At 45.3% G+C, this 20,186-nt stretch overlaps 1 protein-coding gene across 5 annotated transcripts in view; it reads left to right on the top strand.

Moving 5' to 3' along the window:
* The window catches only part of AJAP1 (adherens junctions associated protein 1), a 122,296-nt gene that overhangs the window by 84,231 nt on the left and 17,879 nt on the right, over positions 1-20,186 (top strand). For all 5 annotated transcript variants that reach the window (XR_013841605.1, XR_013841606.1, XM_079987154.1 and 2 more), the window contains exons 3-4: positions 11,008-11,095; positions 18,339-18,581. Coding sequence is in view for 3 of the 5 variants with exons in the window: in XM_079987154.1 (XP_079843280.1) it covers positions 11,008-11,095; positions 18,339-18,581 (331 nt within the window). In the remaining 2 variants the exon portion in view is untranslated. The remainder of the gene's footprint in view (positions 1-11,007; positions 11,096-18,338; positions 18,582-20,186) is intronic.

A 20,186-nucleotide genomic window follows, 5' to 3' on the forward strand; every position in this document is an offset into this window, starting at 1 on the left:
CCATTAGCTAAAGTCGTGCTTCAGGTTAAGAACAGTTTCAGGTTAAGTACGGACCTCTGGAACAAATTAAGTACTTAACCCGAGGTACCACTGTACTACAATGGAAAAAGCAGTGAAAACAGCTCCAAAAGTTTAACATCACTATTTTGGGGGGTAGGTTTTGGGGGGAGCTCAACCATCTTGGTATCTTCCTAAAAAAACAAACAAACCAGCTCAACAGCTTAGCGGGTGTCAGGAATTTTGCTTTTGCTTTTTGAAATATGGCAACCCTACCTACAGCAATCTGGTTGGCTGCTGTAAGAACAGGATCCTGGATTAGATCGGCCACTGACCTGATGCAGCAGACCTCTTCTTATGTTCTTAATACAGATGATGGTGGTGGTGGAAGGTCCCTGGAACTGCAGGGCAGGCAAATTGATGCTGCAGTTATGCTTCCAGCTCTCAAAGTGACGAGTAATGTCTCAAGGTAAATCTTGTTAACGCTCAGAACTTCTGAAACACCTTTTTGCTTTTTATGCAGCCTTTCGCGGTACATGCCAGGCTCAAAGCTGTGTCAAATCTCCTGGTTTAATTTACTCCCAGGAGTGCAAGAGCAGAAGAGCCTCATCTGTAAACAGAGAAACACCTCCAAGCTAAGTTAGGGTCCAGCTGCTAGCCGACTGGGGTTTTAATGCAGCCTGGCAGCAGGAGGAGAGTGGTTATCTCAGTGGTTCATTAAAGTCTCCATGGACTGAGTAAAGCTTGAGGAAATTGCTAGGTTGCTTTGAGAGCTGGAAGGAAAATGGACACCCGTTTGGAAGCTGAAAGGCAATATCTTCCCCACTGCGACTCTTTCAAGCTCCTAGGCAGCAGTTCCCAGGGGGAAGGTCTTTTGGTGGAACAGCGGCAAATGCCATATCTCATCAAAGGGAGAGCATTAAAGCAACAATTATCCCAAGCAGCCGAAGGCATGCCCATGAAAGAACATAAGAAGAGCCTGCTGGATCAGGCCAATGACCCATTTAGTCCAGCATCCTGTTCTCACAGTGGCCAACCATATGGGTAACCTAGAAGCTGGATTCAAGCACAAGAGCCCTCTCCCCTCCTGTTGTTTCCAGCAACTGGTATTCAGAAGCATTACTGCCTCCAAGCATGGAGGCTGAGCAAACCCACCAGGACACCCAAGCCAGCCCTCATGGCAAAATGGCCAAGCTGCATTTCCATGTCTTCCAGAACTGCACACCTTCTCTGAAAAGACACACATTTACATTCTCTAGAGCTGCCTTATGGTTTCTTCTTCTAATAATAATAATAAATTTTATTCATACCCCGCCCTCCCTGGCCAGAGCTGGGCTCAGGGCAACCAACACCAGTAAAATTACAGTAAAAACATAATGGGGGGGGGGCAATTTAAAATACAGGTTAAAATGCAATTTAAAATGCAGCCTCATTTTAAAAGTAGCCCATAGATCAAAACCATAAAGGGAGGGAAACATAAGAGTCAGACCAAGTCCAAACCAGAGGCCAGGCGGAACAGCTCTGTCTTGCAGGCCCTGCGGAAAGATGTCAAGTCCCGCAGGGCCCTAGTCTCTTGTGACAGAGCATTCCACCACGTTGGGGCCAGTGCTGAAAAGGCCCTGGCCCTAGTTGAAACCAATCTAACCTCCTTGAGGCTCGGGACCTCCAAAGTGTTGTTATTTGTGGACCTTAAGGTTCTCTGCGGGGCATACCAGGAGAGGGGGTCCCAGAGGTACATGGGTCCTAGGCCGCATAGGGCTTTAAAGGTCAAAACCAGCACCTTAAACCTGACCCTGTACTCCACCGGGAGCCAGTGCAGGAAATGGTTTGCAAACACATCACCACCCTCCCCCCGCCACCTCTGTTCTTTCTCACACTGATTTTAAGGCCATATTATGAGGGCAAATCACAAACCCAACTCCCAGTTTAGTATCTGATACAGAGGGGCCAAGGCATTTTAGTTGGGCTGCAGTTTGATTCCTTCAGTAGTTCTGGAAGGGAGAAGAGGCTAATGCTATCCCTTCCACTATCCTTTCTAGAGGCATTCAGGGGAGAATGAGTGACACCAGCCAGACTTCCACTGCTGTGAATGTGTCACTGAGGCCATCAACACAACTGGTGGCTTAGGGGGAGGAGGCAGCAATGCTTCTGAATCCCAATTACTGGAGGGGAGGGTGCTCTTGTATTTGGGTCTTGCTTGTGGGCTTCCCAGAAGAGACATCTGGTTGGCCACTGAGAGAACAGGATGCTAGACTAAAGAATCATTCTGCCTGATCCAGCAGGGCTTTTCCATAGTGTGAGCAGCCCCTCACTGCCATTATAAGCCCTTTCTCCCAAACTGAACCCTTAGGAATACTAGAAGAGCTCTGCTGGATCTGGCCAAAGGCTTATCTAGCACAACATCCTGTTCTCACAATGGCCAACCAGATGTCTATTGCAGGAGAGTAACTACTACTGGTAGAAGGGACGCGGGTGGTGCTGTGGGTTAAACCACAGAGCCTAGGGCTTGCTGATCAGAAGGTCGGCAGTTCGAATCCCCACGATGGGGTGAGCTCCCGTTGCTCGGTCCCTGCTCCTGCCAACCTAGCAGTTCGAAAGCACGTCAAAGTGCAAGTAGATAAATAGGTACTGCTCCGGCGGGAAGGTAAACGGCGTTTCCGTGCACTGCTCTGGTTAACCAGAAGCAGCTTGGTCATGCTGGCCACATGACCCGGAAGCTGTACGCCGGCTCCCTCGGCCAGTAAAGCGAGATGAGCGCCGCAACCCCAGAGTCGGCCACGACTGGACCTAACGGTCAGGGGCCCCTTTACCTTTACTTAACTACTGCTGGTAAGGTGCTCAGCTTGTGGTCCTCCGCATGTTGGACTACCAGATGGACTACATTTTTTTGGACTACATTACCCATCATTCCCTGACCAATCGCCATGCTGGCAAGAGCTGATGGGAGTTGGGAGTCCCTGTGCCCTGTATTAGCGCAAAACCACACCTTTGATTTCTGCTTTGTGCTTTTAAAACCATCTGCGAAAACTGAGCACGGAGGGTGCAATTTGCAGTGGAGAGACCCTTCTCCTGTCTGCCATTACCCCTTCTGCAAATCCTACCCTCCACCTTCCAAATGTTTTCCACCCAGAAGGGATTTGCAATGTAAATATAGGGCTGGAGGGAGTTGCAGAGGATAGAGTTAAACACTCTCCTTTTGCTCAAAACTCCAATCTTGCAAATTGTTCCCTCCTGGCTGAGACTGGCATAGGCAGCTGCCAGACTTTAAAGGCATGAGGCTGAGATGGAAGGTGTCATTCCTCCCTCAGCTTTGGAAACAAATAGAGGATTTTATGGACAGTTGCTGATCTGGCTGGCTGCGCCTGGCATTATGTTCAATTAAAGCTATAAAAAGGCAAAGTGTGCTGCTGTAAAAAATATATTAATGTATGTGTTTCCAGAAGGGAGAGGAAGAGAGGAGAGGCTATCAAAATGTTGATGAGAGACCAACAATTATATTTGATAGTGGGACCCCAGTCAATCTGGCACATCTTGTCATTCAGTCCTAGTAACCTGCTCCCAACAGTGGGCAGCAGTTGTGTCTAGGAAGTTCACAAGTAGAATATGAAGACGGAAGTCGTCACTTTTGCTTGCCCACAGCATCTGGTATGCTGCTCCTGTTTATGGAAGTGTTGTTGTTGTTGTTGTTGATGATGATGATGATGTTGTTGAATTCTATCCAACCAAGTTCAAACAGGAGTAGAAGAACTGAAATTAATGGACATGTTCATAGAATCACAGAATGACAGAATGTTAGTGAATGTAACCGGGCACGTTAGTGAATTCCATTTATTTAAATGATTCTGCTCTGAGTAGAATTTTGTATTAGTGCTAGTTATATAGTTGCTTTATATAGGGCAATCTCTAGGTCAGGGATGCCCAACAGCGATTGCTGTGAAAGAAAAGAAAAGCAGGGAAAGGCTCTGCCCTCCCCCCGCTTTCTCTGTGTTTCAGTGTTGTGTCAAATGGGCATTAATTTTTTCCTATTTGTGGTGGCGAGTTCATTCTGTTACTGGAGTCTGGTTGTTTACAGTAGCAATGCTGTATTAGGTGAGTGATTTGCCCCCCCCATATAGGCTTTCTCCCCCCAAAAGAAACCTCTGCGACAGTGTTTTTATACTGGGAGTAGATCGCAGTCTCTTGGGAGTTGGACGTGCCTGCTCTTGGTGATTTACAACCAAGTTTTTAAAGAACTTTAAAAAAGGAACTATCACTAAATCATCATAACAATATAAAAAAAATGTGATAACTGGGTGGGCTCAGGGAGCGGTGTCATGACTAAGAGCACATCCCAGAAGAGCATAAGAAGTCTAGCATCCTGTTCTCACAGTGGCCACTCTGTGTTGGGAAGCCTGCAAGCCAGATTCAAGCCCAAGAGCACTCTTCCCCTCCTGTGGCTTCCAGATACTGGTATTCAGAAGCATTACTGCCTCTGCTTCTGTGCTATCCAGTTTGCATCGAAAGGTAATTTTATCAACTTCGCGCTCTCCAAAACGGTATGAGAACCAAAACACAGCCATCTTTCAAAACCTGCATGTATCTTAATTTTGCAATGCCGTGTTCCAACCGAATAATGTCTGAAAAAGTGCATGTATTAGGGGAAAACATGCATACCAATGGAGATATAGTGGTACCTCAGGTTAAGAACTTAATTCGTTCTGGAGGTCCATTCTTAACCTGAAACTGTTCTTAACCTGAGGTACCACTTTAGCTAATGGGGCCTCCCACAGCTGCCGCGCCACCGCCGTGTGATTTCTGTTCTCATTCTGAAGCAAAGTTCTTCTTTGGAGGCTTATAATTTGGATAAGAAAATTGGCTTTCAGGTGGAAAAATCAAAATTGGAAATAGAACTGTTAGACCCTAAAACTAAGAATTTGGCAAGAATGTATAACTTGCTGTTGAAATGGAATACTCAGGATGAAATGGTGAAATCTGCTATGATTAAATGGGCACAAGATGTTGGACATAACATTATGATGGCTGACTGGGAACAGTTATGGACCACAGGTATGAAGTTTATGGCATGTAATGCCTTAAGAGAAAATATAATGAAAATGATCTACAGGTGGTACATGACGCCAGTCAAGCTTGCAAAAATTTATCATTTGCCTGATAATAAATGTTGGAAGTGTAAAGAGATTGAAGGTACATTCTTTCACCTTTGGTGGACTTGCCCAAGGATTAAGACTTTCTGGGAGATGATTTATAATGAAATGAAAAAGGTATTTAAATATACCTTTCAGAAGAAACCAGAGGCCTTTCTCCTAGGCATGATCGGCCAATTGGTGTCAAAGAAGGATAGAACTTTCTTTATGTATGCCACAACAGCAGCAAGAATACTTATTGCAAAGTACTGGAAGACACAAGATTTACCCACCCGGGAAGCATGAAAAGCCAATGAATTTTCAGGAGGATATTTTTTTTTTTTTTAAAAGAAATTTCACAAATGGCTGCAGAAATATGAAGAAGTAAATTTAAGGCTGTAGAGATGAAAAACTGAGAGAACTGAAATGTTCCCTAATCTGGATCAGAGGTCCAAATCCAGAACTTTTTGCTGAAAATACTGAGCTTTGTGCTGAAAAGTCCTAGCAACCCCCTTGAAAATCCTACTCCTCCCCCCAAATTATTATTTTTTTCTTCCCTGATAGCTAGGGAGCTCTGATGGCCTTGGCAAATTCTCTGGTGGTCAGCGGTTCTGCTCTTGTAGCCCCTGACTGTATTTACCTTCTCTGGAGCCCCATTCCTAGCAGTGTTATGTTCTGTAGGTGTCTGAGTCGCCTGTTATTCCTCCAGACTACCCGACCTAACAAAACAACTTGAAGGAGAGCAAGAAAATAAAGAGTCAGTTGCAGCTATCATTACCCAAACAGCTTGGCAGCAGTCATCTCAGTGACTCACGCTAACAAAGGTGACCTTGGCTTTTATTATATGAGATTGCCAGCATCCGCATCTCTGAGCCTTTGATTGATACTTGTGATGCGTCTTGGCAGAAGGGACCATGGTGCTTCCTAAGAGGCATCTCTGCTTGCTGGAATTTGCAGGGATCTCAGCTACTACTACCAACATCACCCAATTGCCTAGGTGGTGTAGGTATTAGTCATTGCCAGGGCTGTTGGGAACTTATTATTAGGTATCATATCATAGAATTATAGTTCACAAGGGACATCTAATCCACTTCCTGCAATGCAAGAATCTTTTGCCCAATGTGGGGCTCGAACTCACAACTTTGAGATTATGTGTCATGTGCTCAACTGACTGAGCTATCCGGGCAATTCTATGGTTCTTCCTCTTCTTCCTCTTCTTGTTACAATTTATCATCCATCCTTCACCCTAAGATCCCAGGGCAGGTCACAGCAATTAAAACACAGCACGGATATAAAAACACAATATTATACCATGTTAAAAACAGTTACAAAAATGAAAATTAAAAGAAATAAGGTGGGTCACAGAATCATGGAGTTGGAAGGGATCACAAGGGTCATTAAGTCCAACCCCCTTGTAATACAGGCATCACAGCTAAAAGAGCTTTGAAAGATGGCTATCCAACCTCTGTTTAGAAACTTTCTGTGAATGATAGTCCACCACCTCCCAAGGGTCCTAGAGATATCCATCTCAGGTGCATCTTCAGCATTTGCTGAAAGCTGAATTACAAAGGTGCCAGACATACCTCTCCTGAGCCATCATCACCCTGAGCTTCTGATGGTTGAAGAGCTACCAAGAGGGCCCCCCTCTGCCAATCTTAGCACTTGGGAGGCTCTGTGGGGAAGGAGGAGGTCTCTCGGGTATTTGGGGCCTGAGTCATTTAGACAAATCATTGTTTAGACAAATGGTTATTAGAGAAAGTCATTAGACCAATTCAAGGACGTAAAGGCTATCAGTGGCTACTAGTCATGGTGATGATACTTTGGCTGGAGGCTATATACTTATGATAACCAGTTGCTGGAAACCACAGAAAAGGATGATACTGCTACTACTACTACTACTAATATATTATTTATACCCCACCCATCTGGCTGGGTTTTCCCAGCCACTCTGGGTGGCTTCCAACAAAATATTAAAATACAGTGGTCTGTTAAACATTAAAAGCTTCCCTAAACAGGGCTGCCTTCAGATGTCTTCTAAAAGTCTGGTAGTTGTTGTTCTCTTTGACATCTGGTGGGAGGGCGTTCCGCAGGGTGGGTGCCACTAGCGAGAAGGCCCTCTGCCTGGTTCCCTGTAACTTGGCTTCTCGCAGTGAGGGAACCACCAGAAGGCCCTCAGAGATGGACCTCAGCGTCCGGGCAGAATGATAGGGGTGGAGACGCTCCTTCAGGTACACTGGAGTGCTCTTGCACTTGGGTCCTGATTGTGGGCTTCTTACAATTAATCACTGCTGCTGACCCTCCCTTTCACTCTCTTCTGCACCTGTGTAACAGGACAGGGAGTGATCAGTTACAACTGGGCACCACAGTTCAAGAAGGACACTGACAAACTGGAACGCGTCCAGAGGAGGGCAACCAAAATGGTCAAAGGCCTGGAAACGATGCCTTATGAGGAACGGCTAAGGGAGCTGGGCATGTTTAGCCTGGAGAAGAGGAGGTTAAGGGGTGATATGATAGCCATGTTCAAATATATAAAAGGATGTCACATAGAGGAGGGAGAAAGGTTGTTTTCTGCTGCTCCAGAGAAGCAGACACGGAGTAATGGTTCCAAACTACAAGAAAGAAGATTCCACCTAAACATTAGGAAAAACTTCCTGACAGTAAGAGCTGTTCGACAGTGGAATTTGCTGCCAAGGAGTGTGGTGGAGTCTCCTTCTTTGGAGGTCTTTAAGCAGAGGCTTGACAACCATATGTCAGGAGTGCTCTGATGGTGTTTCCTGCTTGGCAGGGGGTTGGACTCGATGGCCCTTGTGGTCTCTTCCAACTCTATAATTCTATGATTCTAACTGAAAGAAAATTTTCTTCAGTTGCAAACAACACTTCCTTTCTTCAGTGACTTTTTCCCAGCACACATTGCAAGAAGAGAAAAAAAGGTGGTATACTGAGATTGACATCACTCACCATGGCTCTCAATTACCCTAAACCATTGCCCTCACTTGCCTTCAGTATGTCATAATGCAGGCAGCTCCAGTTGACTATACAGTGTTATGATGGCCAAGTGGGTGGAACTATCAATGTGACTAATGCAAGAAGGCATAAGAAGCAGCCATAAAAGTTGTGCACAGGAAGCAGTGCATCAATCTCATAATCTGAATGTCCCAAGTTTGAGCTTGAGAGAAGGCAGCTTACAGCTGTCTTATTTTTGAGTGTTGTGATGCATTGGTCTAGGACCAGGAGAGACAAGGGTTCAAATCCCCACTCAGCCATGAAGCTCGCTGGTTGACCTTGAGGGCCACTCACTGCCTCTCAGCCTAACCTACCTCACAGGGTTGTTGTGGGAATTAAATGAGGGGTATATGTCACCTTGAGCTCCTTGGAGAAATGGGTTGGTATATAAATGCAGTAAATAAATAAAATAAGTATCATCTGAAAAAGAGAGAGGAAATAATGGCAGTGAAGAGGAATAGATTTTTGAGGGGTGGGTAACAATATGATCCAACTGAAATGGCTAGCTTCTACCTGAAAACCTAAGCAGTAGAAGATTGGGCAATGCTCTAGTGTTCTCTGGGACTGAGATTGCTCCAATTGTCTGTGTTAAGCTGATCATATAGTATCGCTGATGGCCCAGAGAGGAGCTAATCAACATGAATGACTCTTGCCGACAGTGGCCCTCTGCGGCAAGACAAAGAAAGACACAAGTAGCAAAATAGCTGCTCTCTATTATGACACTTCTCTGCCTGAATGGCACAGGAAATGTCCTCGGAAGTTAAGGCATGTCACAACAGCCATCAGCTGCAGAGGGTGACTGGTTTGAAGCTGCGAAGTGTGATACCTGCTTCCTCTGAGCTAACCCTGTCTTGGATTTCTCCTTCTTATGAAATGTGGGGGAATCAAGTCTGGGACGCACTGCCAAAAGAGGGTTTTCCTTTTCTCTCCTCTTTCTTTCTTTCTTTCTTTCTTTCTTTCTTTCTTTCTTTCTTTCTGTCTTTCTGTCTTTCTGTCTTTCTGTCTTTCTGTCTTTCTGTCTTTCTGTCTTTCTGTCTTTTCTTCTTTTTGATTTTCTTCTTTTTTAGACTAAGCGGCCATTTTATCTTAGAATATTATAAAAAAATACGTTGTAATGGGTTTTTATTTTTGTATAAGGTAAAGGTAAAGGTACCCCTGCCCGTACGGGCCAGTCTTGACAGACTCTGGGGTTGTGCGCCCATCTCACTTAAGAGGCCAGGGGCCAGCGCTGTCCGGAGACACTTCCGGGTCACGTGGCCAGCGTGACATCGCTGCTCTGGCCAGAGCCAGAGCCAGAGCCAGAGCCGCACACAGAAACGCCGTTTACCTTCCCGCTGGTAAGCGGTCCCTATTTATCTACTTGCACCCGGAGGTGCTTTCGAACTGCTAGGTTGGCAGGCGCTGGGACCGAGCAGCGGGAGCGCACCCCGCCGCAGGGATTCGAACCGCCGACCTTTCGATCGGCAAGCCCTAGGTGCTGAGGCTTTTACCCACAGCGCCACCTAATAAGTTTTTAAAAAATATATGAGTTTGACCAAACTGCGGGAGGCAGTGGAAGACAGGAGTGCCTGGAGTGCTCTGGTCCATGGGGTCATGAAGAGTCGGACACTACTAAATGACTAAACAACAACAACAACATGGGACCCTCTGTCTATTCTCATCTATGAAGAATCCCTCTTGGAACAATTTGTAGAGGACAAGGTCTAGGCCCCCATAGACCACACCTACAACCCCCATGCCCTAGCAAGGCTGGATGCAGGGTTTGAACTCACAGGGTCCATTACAAACAGAAGCACAGATGCTGTGTTTATGCCACAAAGAAACACTTGGGGGCTCAGGATCAAACTAAAACTAGAATTAAGTCTTCTTTGCTTTTCCTTCGACTGGCAGGCTAAGACCCTCCTGTTCAGACACGCCTTTGGAAATAAAGGTGCAGATGATGCTGATCTCTGGGTTGCTGTCATGGCGAACATATATATATATATATATATATATATATATATATATATATATATATATATATATATATTTGCCTGTTATAATGATGTTTTAAAATAGAATCATAGACCTGCAGAGTTCAAATGTACCCCAAGTGTCATCCAGTCCAGCCGACAGCATTGCAGGAATCACAGCTCAAGACAGATGGCTATCCAACCCCTGTTTAAATACCTCTCATGAAGAAGAGCCCAGCACCCTCCAAAGGCCATCTATTCCATTGTCAAACAGCTCTTACTGCCAGAAAGTTATTCTTAATGCTTAGCTGTGATTTAATTTTTTTTTTATTCCATTGGTTCAGATCCTGCACTGCAGCAGCAGCAGAAAAGAAGCTTTCTCCATCTTCCATGACACGGCCCTTTAGATATCTGAAGATAGCTCTCATATCATCTACCAGTCTTCATTTCTCCAGGCTAGACATACCCAGCTCCTTTGGCCGTTCCTCATTAGCAGCAGAAAATAAATGGTGGAAGCCATCTTGAATCCCAGCTTGGGAGAAAGGCAGGATAAGAATGTTAGATAAATAAATAAGTAAAAAATTATACTTCAATGACGTATTTTGAATTGTTTTAACCCACCCTGGGACCTTAGGATGAAGGGTAGATAAGAACGTAGAATAATAAGATAAAAAATTATCATTATGAAATAAAACAATAGACAAAAACCAACATCTCCCATCTTTAAAATGCCCCATTTTCATGAGGACAGACAGGCTGGTGTCACCACAATGGACCAGCCTCCACTGTTGATGGCCCAAGCAGAAGCTTGGACATCCCATCCCACTCGGGTCTAGGTGCTTGTAGAGGTTGGTTCACTCACTGCATATTCAAGATTTCTTTTGCTTCCAGTATACATCTCCATTCTCCCTTTATTTTTATTTCCTCTACAGGTCTGGCCGTCCATCAGATTATCACCATCACCGTCTCCCTCATCATGGTCATTGCTGCTCTGATAACGACGCTCGTCTTAAAAAATTGGTAAGGATCTTCCACCACATAAGTTTGGCCTGTATGTGGGCTGAAAGGAGGGAACTGTGTAGCAGCTGAGGATACTGGGCTACTAAGGCGAGTCAATCACAACCTGAACCTTAGCCAGTGGTATGGAAAGCAAGTCCCGTGAATAAAATTTGATGAGACTTGGGTTGTTTAATTTGAAGAAGACTAAGAAGGCTTTCAAAGGGGATTGGACAAATTCATGGAGGACAAAGCTATCAAAGGCTAATAGCTATGATGGTCATGTCCTACTTCTACTGTCACAGGCAGGAATGCTTCTGAATTGCAGTTGCAGGAAAATGCGGGAGGGGGAGAGTGCTTTTGTGCTTGGGTCATGATGGTGCGCTTCCTATAGGCCTCTAGTTGGCCACTGTGAGAACAGGATGCTGGACTAGATGGGCCATTCACCTGATCCAGCAGGCCCATCTGATTTTCTTAAGAGACAGTGCAAAAATCTGGACCAGGCCATGGTTTCTTCATTATTTCTCTGCTAAGTCATTGATTTGCTTTCTAGTCTCCTAGTCTTTGACCACCCTTCGGCATCAAACTGCATGGAATTGTAGGGAGGACTCCTCCTCTCTTTGGGTGGTCAGAACACGTTCTTCCCTTTGATTTGATTTCCTGAAGATCCATATGTGTGATCTGAGGGATGTAGCCCTCGTGCAGCCCTTGGCTGACTTCAGGGACCTCCATGACCCATTCTACACTCCCCACTGCCCAGATGATTGGCTGAAGTGCTCAGATGGGAATGCTCCTCAGCTGTCCTCAGTGCCAATTAACTGGGCAGAGCAGCTGATGGGGAGATTGTTACAGACTAAGACACTGAGAACCCACTGCATGCCTCCTCCTTGACCACTGTTCCCAGAGCTGATATGCTGGGCAGTGTGATGGGAAGGATGGACTTTCCCTACCGCCATGCAGGAATGGGGAGGAAGGGTGGGTGTTTGTGGTAGTGAGGTGGCTGTCTGCATGTGTGTTAGCAATAGCTTTCTGATAGTAAGAGCTGTTTAGCAGTGGAAAGGTGGTGAACTCTCCTTCACCACCAGCTGGGAGCCAGTGTGGTGTAGTGGTTAGGAGAAGTGGACTCGTAATCTGGTGAACCGGGTTCGCTTCCCCGCTCCTCCACATGCAGCTGCTGGGTGACCTTGGGCTAGACACACTTCTCTGAAGTCTCTCAGCCCCACTCACCTCACAGAGTGTTTGTTGTGGGGGAGAAAGGGAAAGGAGATTGTTAGCCGCTTTGAGACTCCTTAAGGGGAGTGAAAGGTGGGGTATCAAGTCCAAACTCCTCCTCCTCCTCCTCCTCCTTTATTGGAGGTTTTTAAACAGAGTTTGGGTGGACATCTGTCAGGGATTCCTTAGCTGTCATTCCCACCTTGCAGGGTGTTAGACTAGCTAAGCCCTCTCTCCCCCCCCACACAAAAAAAATGCCTTGTGGCCTCTTCCAACTCTACAGTTCTATGATTCTATGTGGTCTATTATTTTGGGCAAAGCAGACATAGTAACACAGCTGGCCTTGTCTTGGAGCGCTGGCAAAAGCCCTGCTGCACCAGGAGGCTTGTTCATCATTACAAAAATATGAGGGAGGATGGCAAATGACAGGAACGCAGATGGGCAAAGGGACCCATGGAGGAGCTACAGCAGCTAGAGATTTAAAGGGCAACACCCTGTGTCAGGAACAAGGTGTGTGTCAATCTTACTTCCCTAAGAGCAATCTTTTTTTTATGGCACCTCCTCACTGGGGTGGAGCAAAATATCCATATGTGCCTGATTCAGTGCTGGAGGCAGAATGACTCATTTCCTGTTTGGGAAGAAGCAAGACCAGAGCTCTGACTCATGCAGAGACACAGGGGGAAGCATCCTCCAAGGACAGATTATCCTCCCTCCCTTGCTGCTTTGCCCTATATTTCTGTTACAATTGCCCCATCTTTCTTCTGCAGGATTCAGTCTCCTCTGAGCTTCCAAAGAGTTCAGGGAACATGTACCCAGTTTTTTTTTAAAAATATTTATTTATGCATTTCCCCAATCAATTAATGGAAATGACCGCACTCAAGCGGAGAACCCCCCTCCACCTAAATGCCTTGCAAGGACTAGACTGTTTTACATGCCTCACATCTCCAAGCTTTTTTGTTTTCATCCAGCCTCATTTGCAGGCCTTTCTTCTCTGACATCCACTATGCATATAGTAAAATGGGTTACGTCTTAGCTCCAGGCACTGCTGCCGTTACCTATTTTCCTAGTCAATCTGACCTACTTTGAGGTCAGCCTTACTCACTCTAATAATGTGATGCACCTCTGGGAGAAAGAAAGGAGTTAGACGGTTGTGCAGCTTTCCTTCTCTCGAAGGCTGCTCCCAGGCCTCTTCCCTGCTTGAAAAATATGTTCCCTAATAGCTTCAAACCTGTGGCATTCCGTGGCATAATTTGTCCCGGTTGTTCTGACACTCACCTCAAGTGATGGGGGTGGAATCAGATGAAGAGACTGCAAGTAAATTGGAAAAGTCATCCAGGAAGATCACTCTCCATTGCCCCATCTGCCCCCATTGGGCTTGTCAAAAGGGATTAAGGAGAATTCCCAGGGTGAAACATGCCAGCGTTTTCCCAAAAACCATCTTCCAAATCAAAGGCATCTGTGAGCTCAAATCCTACTTGGATGTTATAAGGAAAGCAGCAGCAGGGAAAAAACAACCAACCAACTAAATTAAAACGTCACTTTGTGTTCCTAGAACATTGCCACATATATGTTCCCTGAGGCCTGAATTTTGGGGCCCACAGTTTAAGAGGAAGATGAACAAGCTGGAAGGTGTGCAGAGGAGGGCAACCAAGATGAACAAGGGCCTGGAAACCGAGCCTTATGAGGAATGGTTGAAGGAGAAGGGGATGTTTAGCCTGGAGAAGAGAAGACTGAAAGGTGATATGAGAGCCATCTGCACATAACTGAAGGGCTACCATATGCAGGATGGAGCAAGCTTGTTTGCTGCTGCTTCAGAGGGTAGAACCCGAACTATTGGATTCAAATTACAACAAAGGTGATCCCAATTAAACATTAGGAAGAACTTTCTGGTGGTGAGAGCTGTTCACCAGTGGGATGTTCTCTCTTGAAAGGTGGTGGACTCTCCTTCATTGGAAGTTTTTAAAGAGCGGTTGGGTGGCCATCTGTCAGGGATTCCTTAGCTGTGGTTCTTGCATCACAGAGGGTTGGGCTCGATGACCTTTGGAGTTCAGCCCAACTCTACAGTTTTGTGATTCTACAGTTCAAATCCTTCTCAGCCATGAAGCTAACTTGGGTCAGTCACCATGACTCATATCCAATGCTGTGATTCTGCTCATGCAACAGACCCCTGCTTGCAAAGTGCAACTCCCCACTCCTCTCCCATGGGACATCCCATTCCATAATGATAATTTTACTATTTATGCCCCACGCATCTTACCGGGTTGCCCCAGCCACTCTGGGCAGCTTCCAACCTATATAAAAACACAATAAAACAATTCAGAAACCGGGACGGCTTCACTAAATCAGGGACGTCCTTGGAAAATAGGGAGACTTGGAGGGTCTGCTGTCCTTTCCCATGCAGCCTCCTGCCTACAATCTCATATTCAGCACCAGAGGTTTGGATATCTGTTTGGAGAAGATTCTGGATGGGGGAGAAAACAGGAAGGGTAAGGTGCACTGCAAGAGTGGAAGGCTACTCATGCAGGATGGGCTGCCACCAAATAGCTCATAATAATCTACCTTGCTAAAAAGAAGAGACATCACCTTGCCAACAAAGGTCTGTATAGTTAAAGCTATGGTTTTCCCAGTAGTGATGTATGGAAGTGAAGGCTGGACCATAAAGAAGGTTGATCGCCAAAGAATTGATGCTTTTGAATTATGGTGCTAGAGGAGACTCTTGAGAGTCCCATGGACTGCAAGAAGATCAAGCCTCTCCATTCTTAAGGAAATCAGCCCTGAGTGTTCACTGGAAGGACAGATCGTGAAGCTGAGGCTCCAGTACTTTGGCCACCTCATGAGAAGAGAAGACTCCCTGGAAAAGACCCTGATGTTGGGAAAGATGGAGGGCACAAGGAGAAGGGGACGACAGAGGATGAGATGGTTGGACAGTGTTCTCGAAGCTACCAGCATGAGTTTGACCAAACTGTGGGAGGCAGTGGAAGATAGAAGTGCCTGGCGTGCTCTGGTCCATGGGGTCACAAAGAGTTGGACACAACTAAATGACTAAACAACAACAATCTACCTTGCAGGAGTATTAGGAGGATAAAATGTGGAAAGGGAAAACCATTTCCACACACCCTGCGCAAGCATCATGGAGGGAGAGTGGAATACAGTATAATTTTCTAAGAATCAGTGCTTGGCATGTAGTAGGTCAGCTGAATGTAGTTAGAAGCTTCAGTTTGACCGGGAACTGGTTTTATGTAGTATCTGATTATGTAATGTATCCAATTTTATGGAACATTACATGCAACATTATATGCAACTATATCCATATTTATATCTATATATTAAGCGATTAAGTCCCGTAAGTCACTTTAATTCTGCAACATGATTTTACAGCTATGGATACACAGAGGTATTTGTGCAAAGTAATTAGCATTGTTTGTTTTGTGAATCTGTTTACGCGTTGTTTATTTTAGAAAATCTGGCGAGTGGGTGTGTATATAAAAAAATATGCTATAATATTAGGAATGATAATGCATATAATAGCGTAGATAAAATGCAAGAATGGTTTGCCGTTTTAGCAAATCTAGTAACAACAATTCTCTTCTTGGCCAAATCAAAGAGTGAGGCAGGAAATGGGGGGAAATCCATGTTTTATTGGGGATTTAAATTTGTTTATTTGCTTGCTTGCTCGTTTATTTTAGTAATTGGTTTTATACTTGTAAACTACTTTTGGCAATAAAGTGGTACAGTCGAGTCACATCTAATGCGCACTGAACTTATGCAACTTCAACTATGCAAACTCTGTTGCAACTCCGTTCCAGGAGCCATTCCAGCCTTTTTCTTTGGCCCTTTTGGGACATGCCTGCCTTCCTCTCTCTGCTTCCCTCCCTCCTCCCTTCTACCATTCGCTCACAGGTGGAGGAGTGAGGGGAAGCAGTAGAGACACCGAAAAAGGTCTCCCCATGGGGCTTCCCCACACCTGCCAGCCAGAAAAGGGTAATTTGGGCTGCATGCAATTTTTTCATATGTGCACTATCCTTGGAATGTAACCCCAGTATACAATGTGACTCAAATGTATGCAAAAATATTATTATTTAATTCACATTTAAATTTTCAGGAAATCCCATCCCTGTGTATATGCACAAACACAATGACTGCTTTTTGACACTATTTTAGGGATGCTTCACTAGCATGGTGCAGGGTGCAGGGAGATAAGTGGAAGAAATCAAACTTTGGTGTATGCTGTGGAAGTAATTTTAGATTTTTACAAATTTTTAGATATTTTCCCACTTAAACCAGAAAACAGGAAGAGTCAAATGCAATGCCAAGCAAGCCAGGGTAAAGCATAATGAATAATAACAAAGGGGAGTTAATTGCCCCCCAAGTTTTTAAAAAAGGGGCAGACTTTGAGTTTATCATGAGTGGCAAGATGTATCCTGCATGCTGAAAGATCTTGGTGAATACCAAATCCACGGTGCTTTCTTCCCTGTGCACTTCAGGCCTGTGATTTTCCCCTTCCTTATTAAGGCCTCCATTTAAAATTCAAATTTGATTATGCTAGATAAATACATACACACAAAAAATAGTTCTGAAACCTGATCACTTGGTAGAGGCCAACGTTACTCAGATACTGGAGGATAATAATTAAATTTGAAATTGCAGGTATAATTAGCAGGAGATAATAGAGTTTTCTCTCCCAGGAATCCAAGTTGTTGTTCTTTCATAACTGGTATCTTTCATCCTTATTTATTTAGATTTTGTTTTTAATCCACCCTTTCCTTCAACAAACTTACAGTAGTGCATTATGACTGGCCCAAGGTCACTTATTAGACATTATGGCTGTCTGGAGATTTGATTCCTGTGTTGCAGTGGATTGGAGGGGATGACCCCTAGAGTCCCTCCCACCTCTACACTGTTATAGTTCTAACTGGAGGAGCCAGTTGACGGACTAGGTCCTGAACTCCCTTGACAACTTTAAAGGGAGTTTGCCTTTCAGTCAAATGGTCTGGTGTTCTGAGGGTCTCCTTTACTGAACATGTGACAAAAGTAATTCCTTATGAGAACATAAGGAAAACATTCTGGATCAGGCCAATGGTCGCCTAGTAATAGAATGAATCTTAGCTAAAGAATCCCTGTCAGATGGCCACCCAACCTCTGCTTAAAAAATATCCAATGTAGGAGACTTCTCCACCTTCCGAGAGAAAAGGTTCCACTGTTGAACCACTCTAACCACAAGAAAGGGAGTCCATTCCACTGTCAAACATCTCCTACAATCAATAACTTCTTCCTAATGTTTAGTTGGAACTTATTTTGTAGTAACTTGAATCCAATGATTTGGGTCCTACCCTCCGGAGCATCTTTTTCTTGCAGTGACCTTCCTGATACTTGTGGGAAACCTGCAAGCTGGACCCAAGCCTGAGTAAAACTCTCTCTCCCTCTGGTTTCCAGAAACTGATATTTATAAGCATTAGTGGCTCCGAGCTTGGAGGCAGAGCATAGCCACCATGGCTGGTTGCCATTGGTAGCCTTCTCTCCAATCCTTTTTTAAAGCCATCCAAGGTGGTGGCCATCACAATGCATAGTGGTCCTTTTTTTGCCTACCCAAACATGGAGCACTGCTTACTCTCTTGAATACAATACCTTAGTTGTTAAAAGTAAAGGGACCCCTGACCATTAGGCCCAGTTGCGGACGACTCTGGGGTTGCAGCATTCATCTTGCTATACTGGCCGAGGGAGCTGGCATACAGCTTCCGGGTCATGTGGTCAGCATGACTAAGCCGCACGGAAACACCGTTTACCTTCCTGCAGGAGCGGTACTTATTTATTTACTTGTACTTCGTGCTTTCAAACTGCTAGGTTGGCAGGAGCAGGGACTGAGCAATGGGAACTCGCCCCGTCTCGAACCGTTGACCTTCTGATCGGCAAGTCCTAGGCTCTGTGGTTTAACCCACAGCGCCACCTGCATCCCTTGAAGCTTAGTTGTTACGATGTGGTTAAATGTGTCCGAGCCACATTCCCGGCGGACCACCCCATTCCTTTTTTTTCAAAATCTCTTCTCTTCCACCTGCAGTTGTGCCCAGAGTGGGAACACGAGGAGGAACAGTCACCAGCGTAAAATCAACCAGCAGGAAGAGAGTTGTCAGAATCTGACGGACTTCACCCCAGCCAGAGTCCCTAGCAACCTGGATATATTCACGGCCTACAATGAGACGCTACAGTGTTCCCATGAATGTGTGAGGACGCCAGTGCCGGTCTACGCAGAGGAGACAATACTTCCCCCAGGGGATTATAAAACATCCTTCAATGGAAATAGGTAAGGAAGCAGAATCTCATCTGGACTCAACCATTTGCATTTAGTGGATATTGGATTTGGTGGTTGACCTCATGAGCAAAATAGAGTCTCTCTTTCTTTCTATCTGTCTGTCTCTCCCACACAAGCACAAGTAAGGTAAAACCGTTAAGTGCCTCCTTCCACATCGTCCCATTCCCCTCTGGAGGGAAACTTAGAAAAGCTGGCAAAAGCAGGGGTCCATACAGAATTGCATGGTTCCCCTATATGTTTATACCCATACCTTGACTGAAAAGGACCACACCCATCTCTGTGTACACCAGTGGTAGCCAGTGTGGAGCCCTCCAGTTTTTGCTGGACTTCAACCAGTAGAGGTTGGCCCATTAAGGAGAATGGGGCACTGCCCCACCAACCCCATCTTACCCTCAGCCATTCACCACCTGCCTTCTTAACTGCATCCAGCCCATGGGGGGGGGGGCACCGGCCGACATTTCCCTCCTTCTAAGTCTGAGTGTTGCCTTTACAGAACTCAGCAGGGAGGAGGCAACACGATAGTTATTATTTAACTTATTGCATTTGTGTCCCACCTTTCTTCCAAGGACCTCAAGGTGGTGCATGTAGTCCTTTTTCTTTTATCCTCACAACAACCCCATGAATTAGGTTAGGCTGAGAGGCAGGGACTGGCCCAGGTCACCCAGGGAGCATCATGGCTGAGTATGGGGATTTGAACCCTGGTTTCAAATTCTTAGCTTGACACTGTAACCACTACACCTTAGTGACTATCTACTTATCATTAGTTCGGGCTCTGCCTGTCATTAGCTCTGGTTCCTCCAAGTGTTGGCCTCCTCGCCTTCCACTCTCCCAGTCCATGTTGGGCTCCTCACCTTCCACTCCCCCAGTCCCAGCGGTTTCCAGTCTCCACTGACTAAAACTCCCAACACTTCCAGCCAGCATAGCTAATGGTCAAGGGGGGGGGGTGATGGGAGGTGGTTTCCAGCAACTTCTAGAGGGCACCACACTGACTAATCCCGTATGTACACCCTGAACAGCAGTTTTATCCTATACACCCTGAGCCAGGTACATGTTGAAATTCTCAACACTAGAGCAAAGATTTCAATGTGTGTCTGCATTAGATGTGACAACAGCCCAGTGCCCCCCATTGTAAAACAGAGAGGCAAACAATCTGTGTGTCATAGTCTGCCAGGAAGTGTTGACCTACGTTAGTCTGTCCCAAGGCTGATCCAGAAAGCTGATCATAGATCTCTCTTCCCAACTTCATGTTCCATTCAGTGTAACTCAGGGTGAATCCAAACAACTGACAACCCTTTGGTGACTATTTTTCTGAGTGAGTGTCAAGCGATGGTAGTCACTATTCACTCCTTATCTATTAAACCACTTCTCTACATTCCAACCTCTATGATAGGGTGAGAAGGGGAACAAAAAACCTGGAGAAACTATAATAAGATAATTTTTCAATTTGAAGTTTGAGGGGTGGGGGAATCACTTTGTGGTGTGTTCCTCCAACTTGACATCAAAATTTATTGTCTGAAATAGTCCTGTTTGCAGGACGTTCTGCAACTATCGTTTTCTCAGTTTGAAAAGGATCTCTGGGACAACCCAACACACACA

The sequence above is a fragment of the Podarcis cretensis genome, assembly GCF_951804945.1.
Source record: "Podarcis cretensis genome assembly, chromosome: 8".
NCBI classification, from domain to species: Eukaryota; Metazoa; Chordata; class Lepidosauria; order Squamata; family Lacertidae; genus Podarcis; species Podarcis cretensis.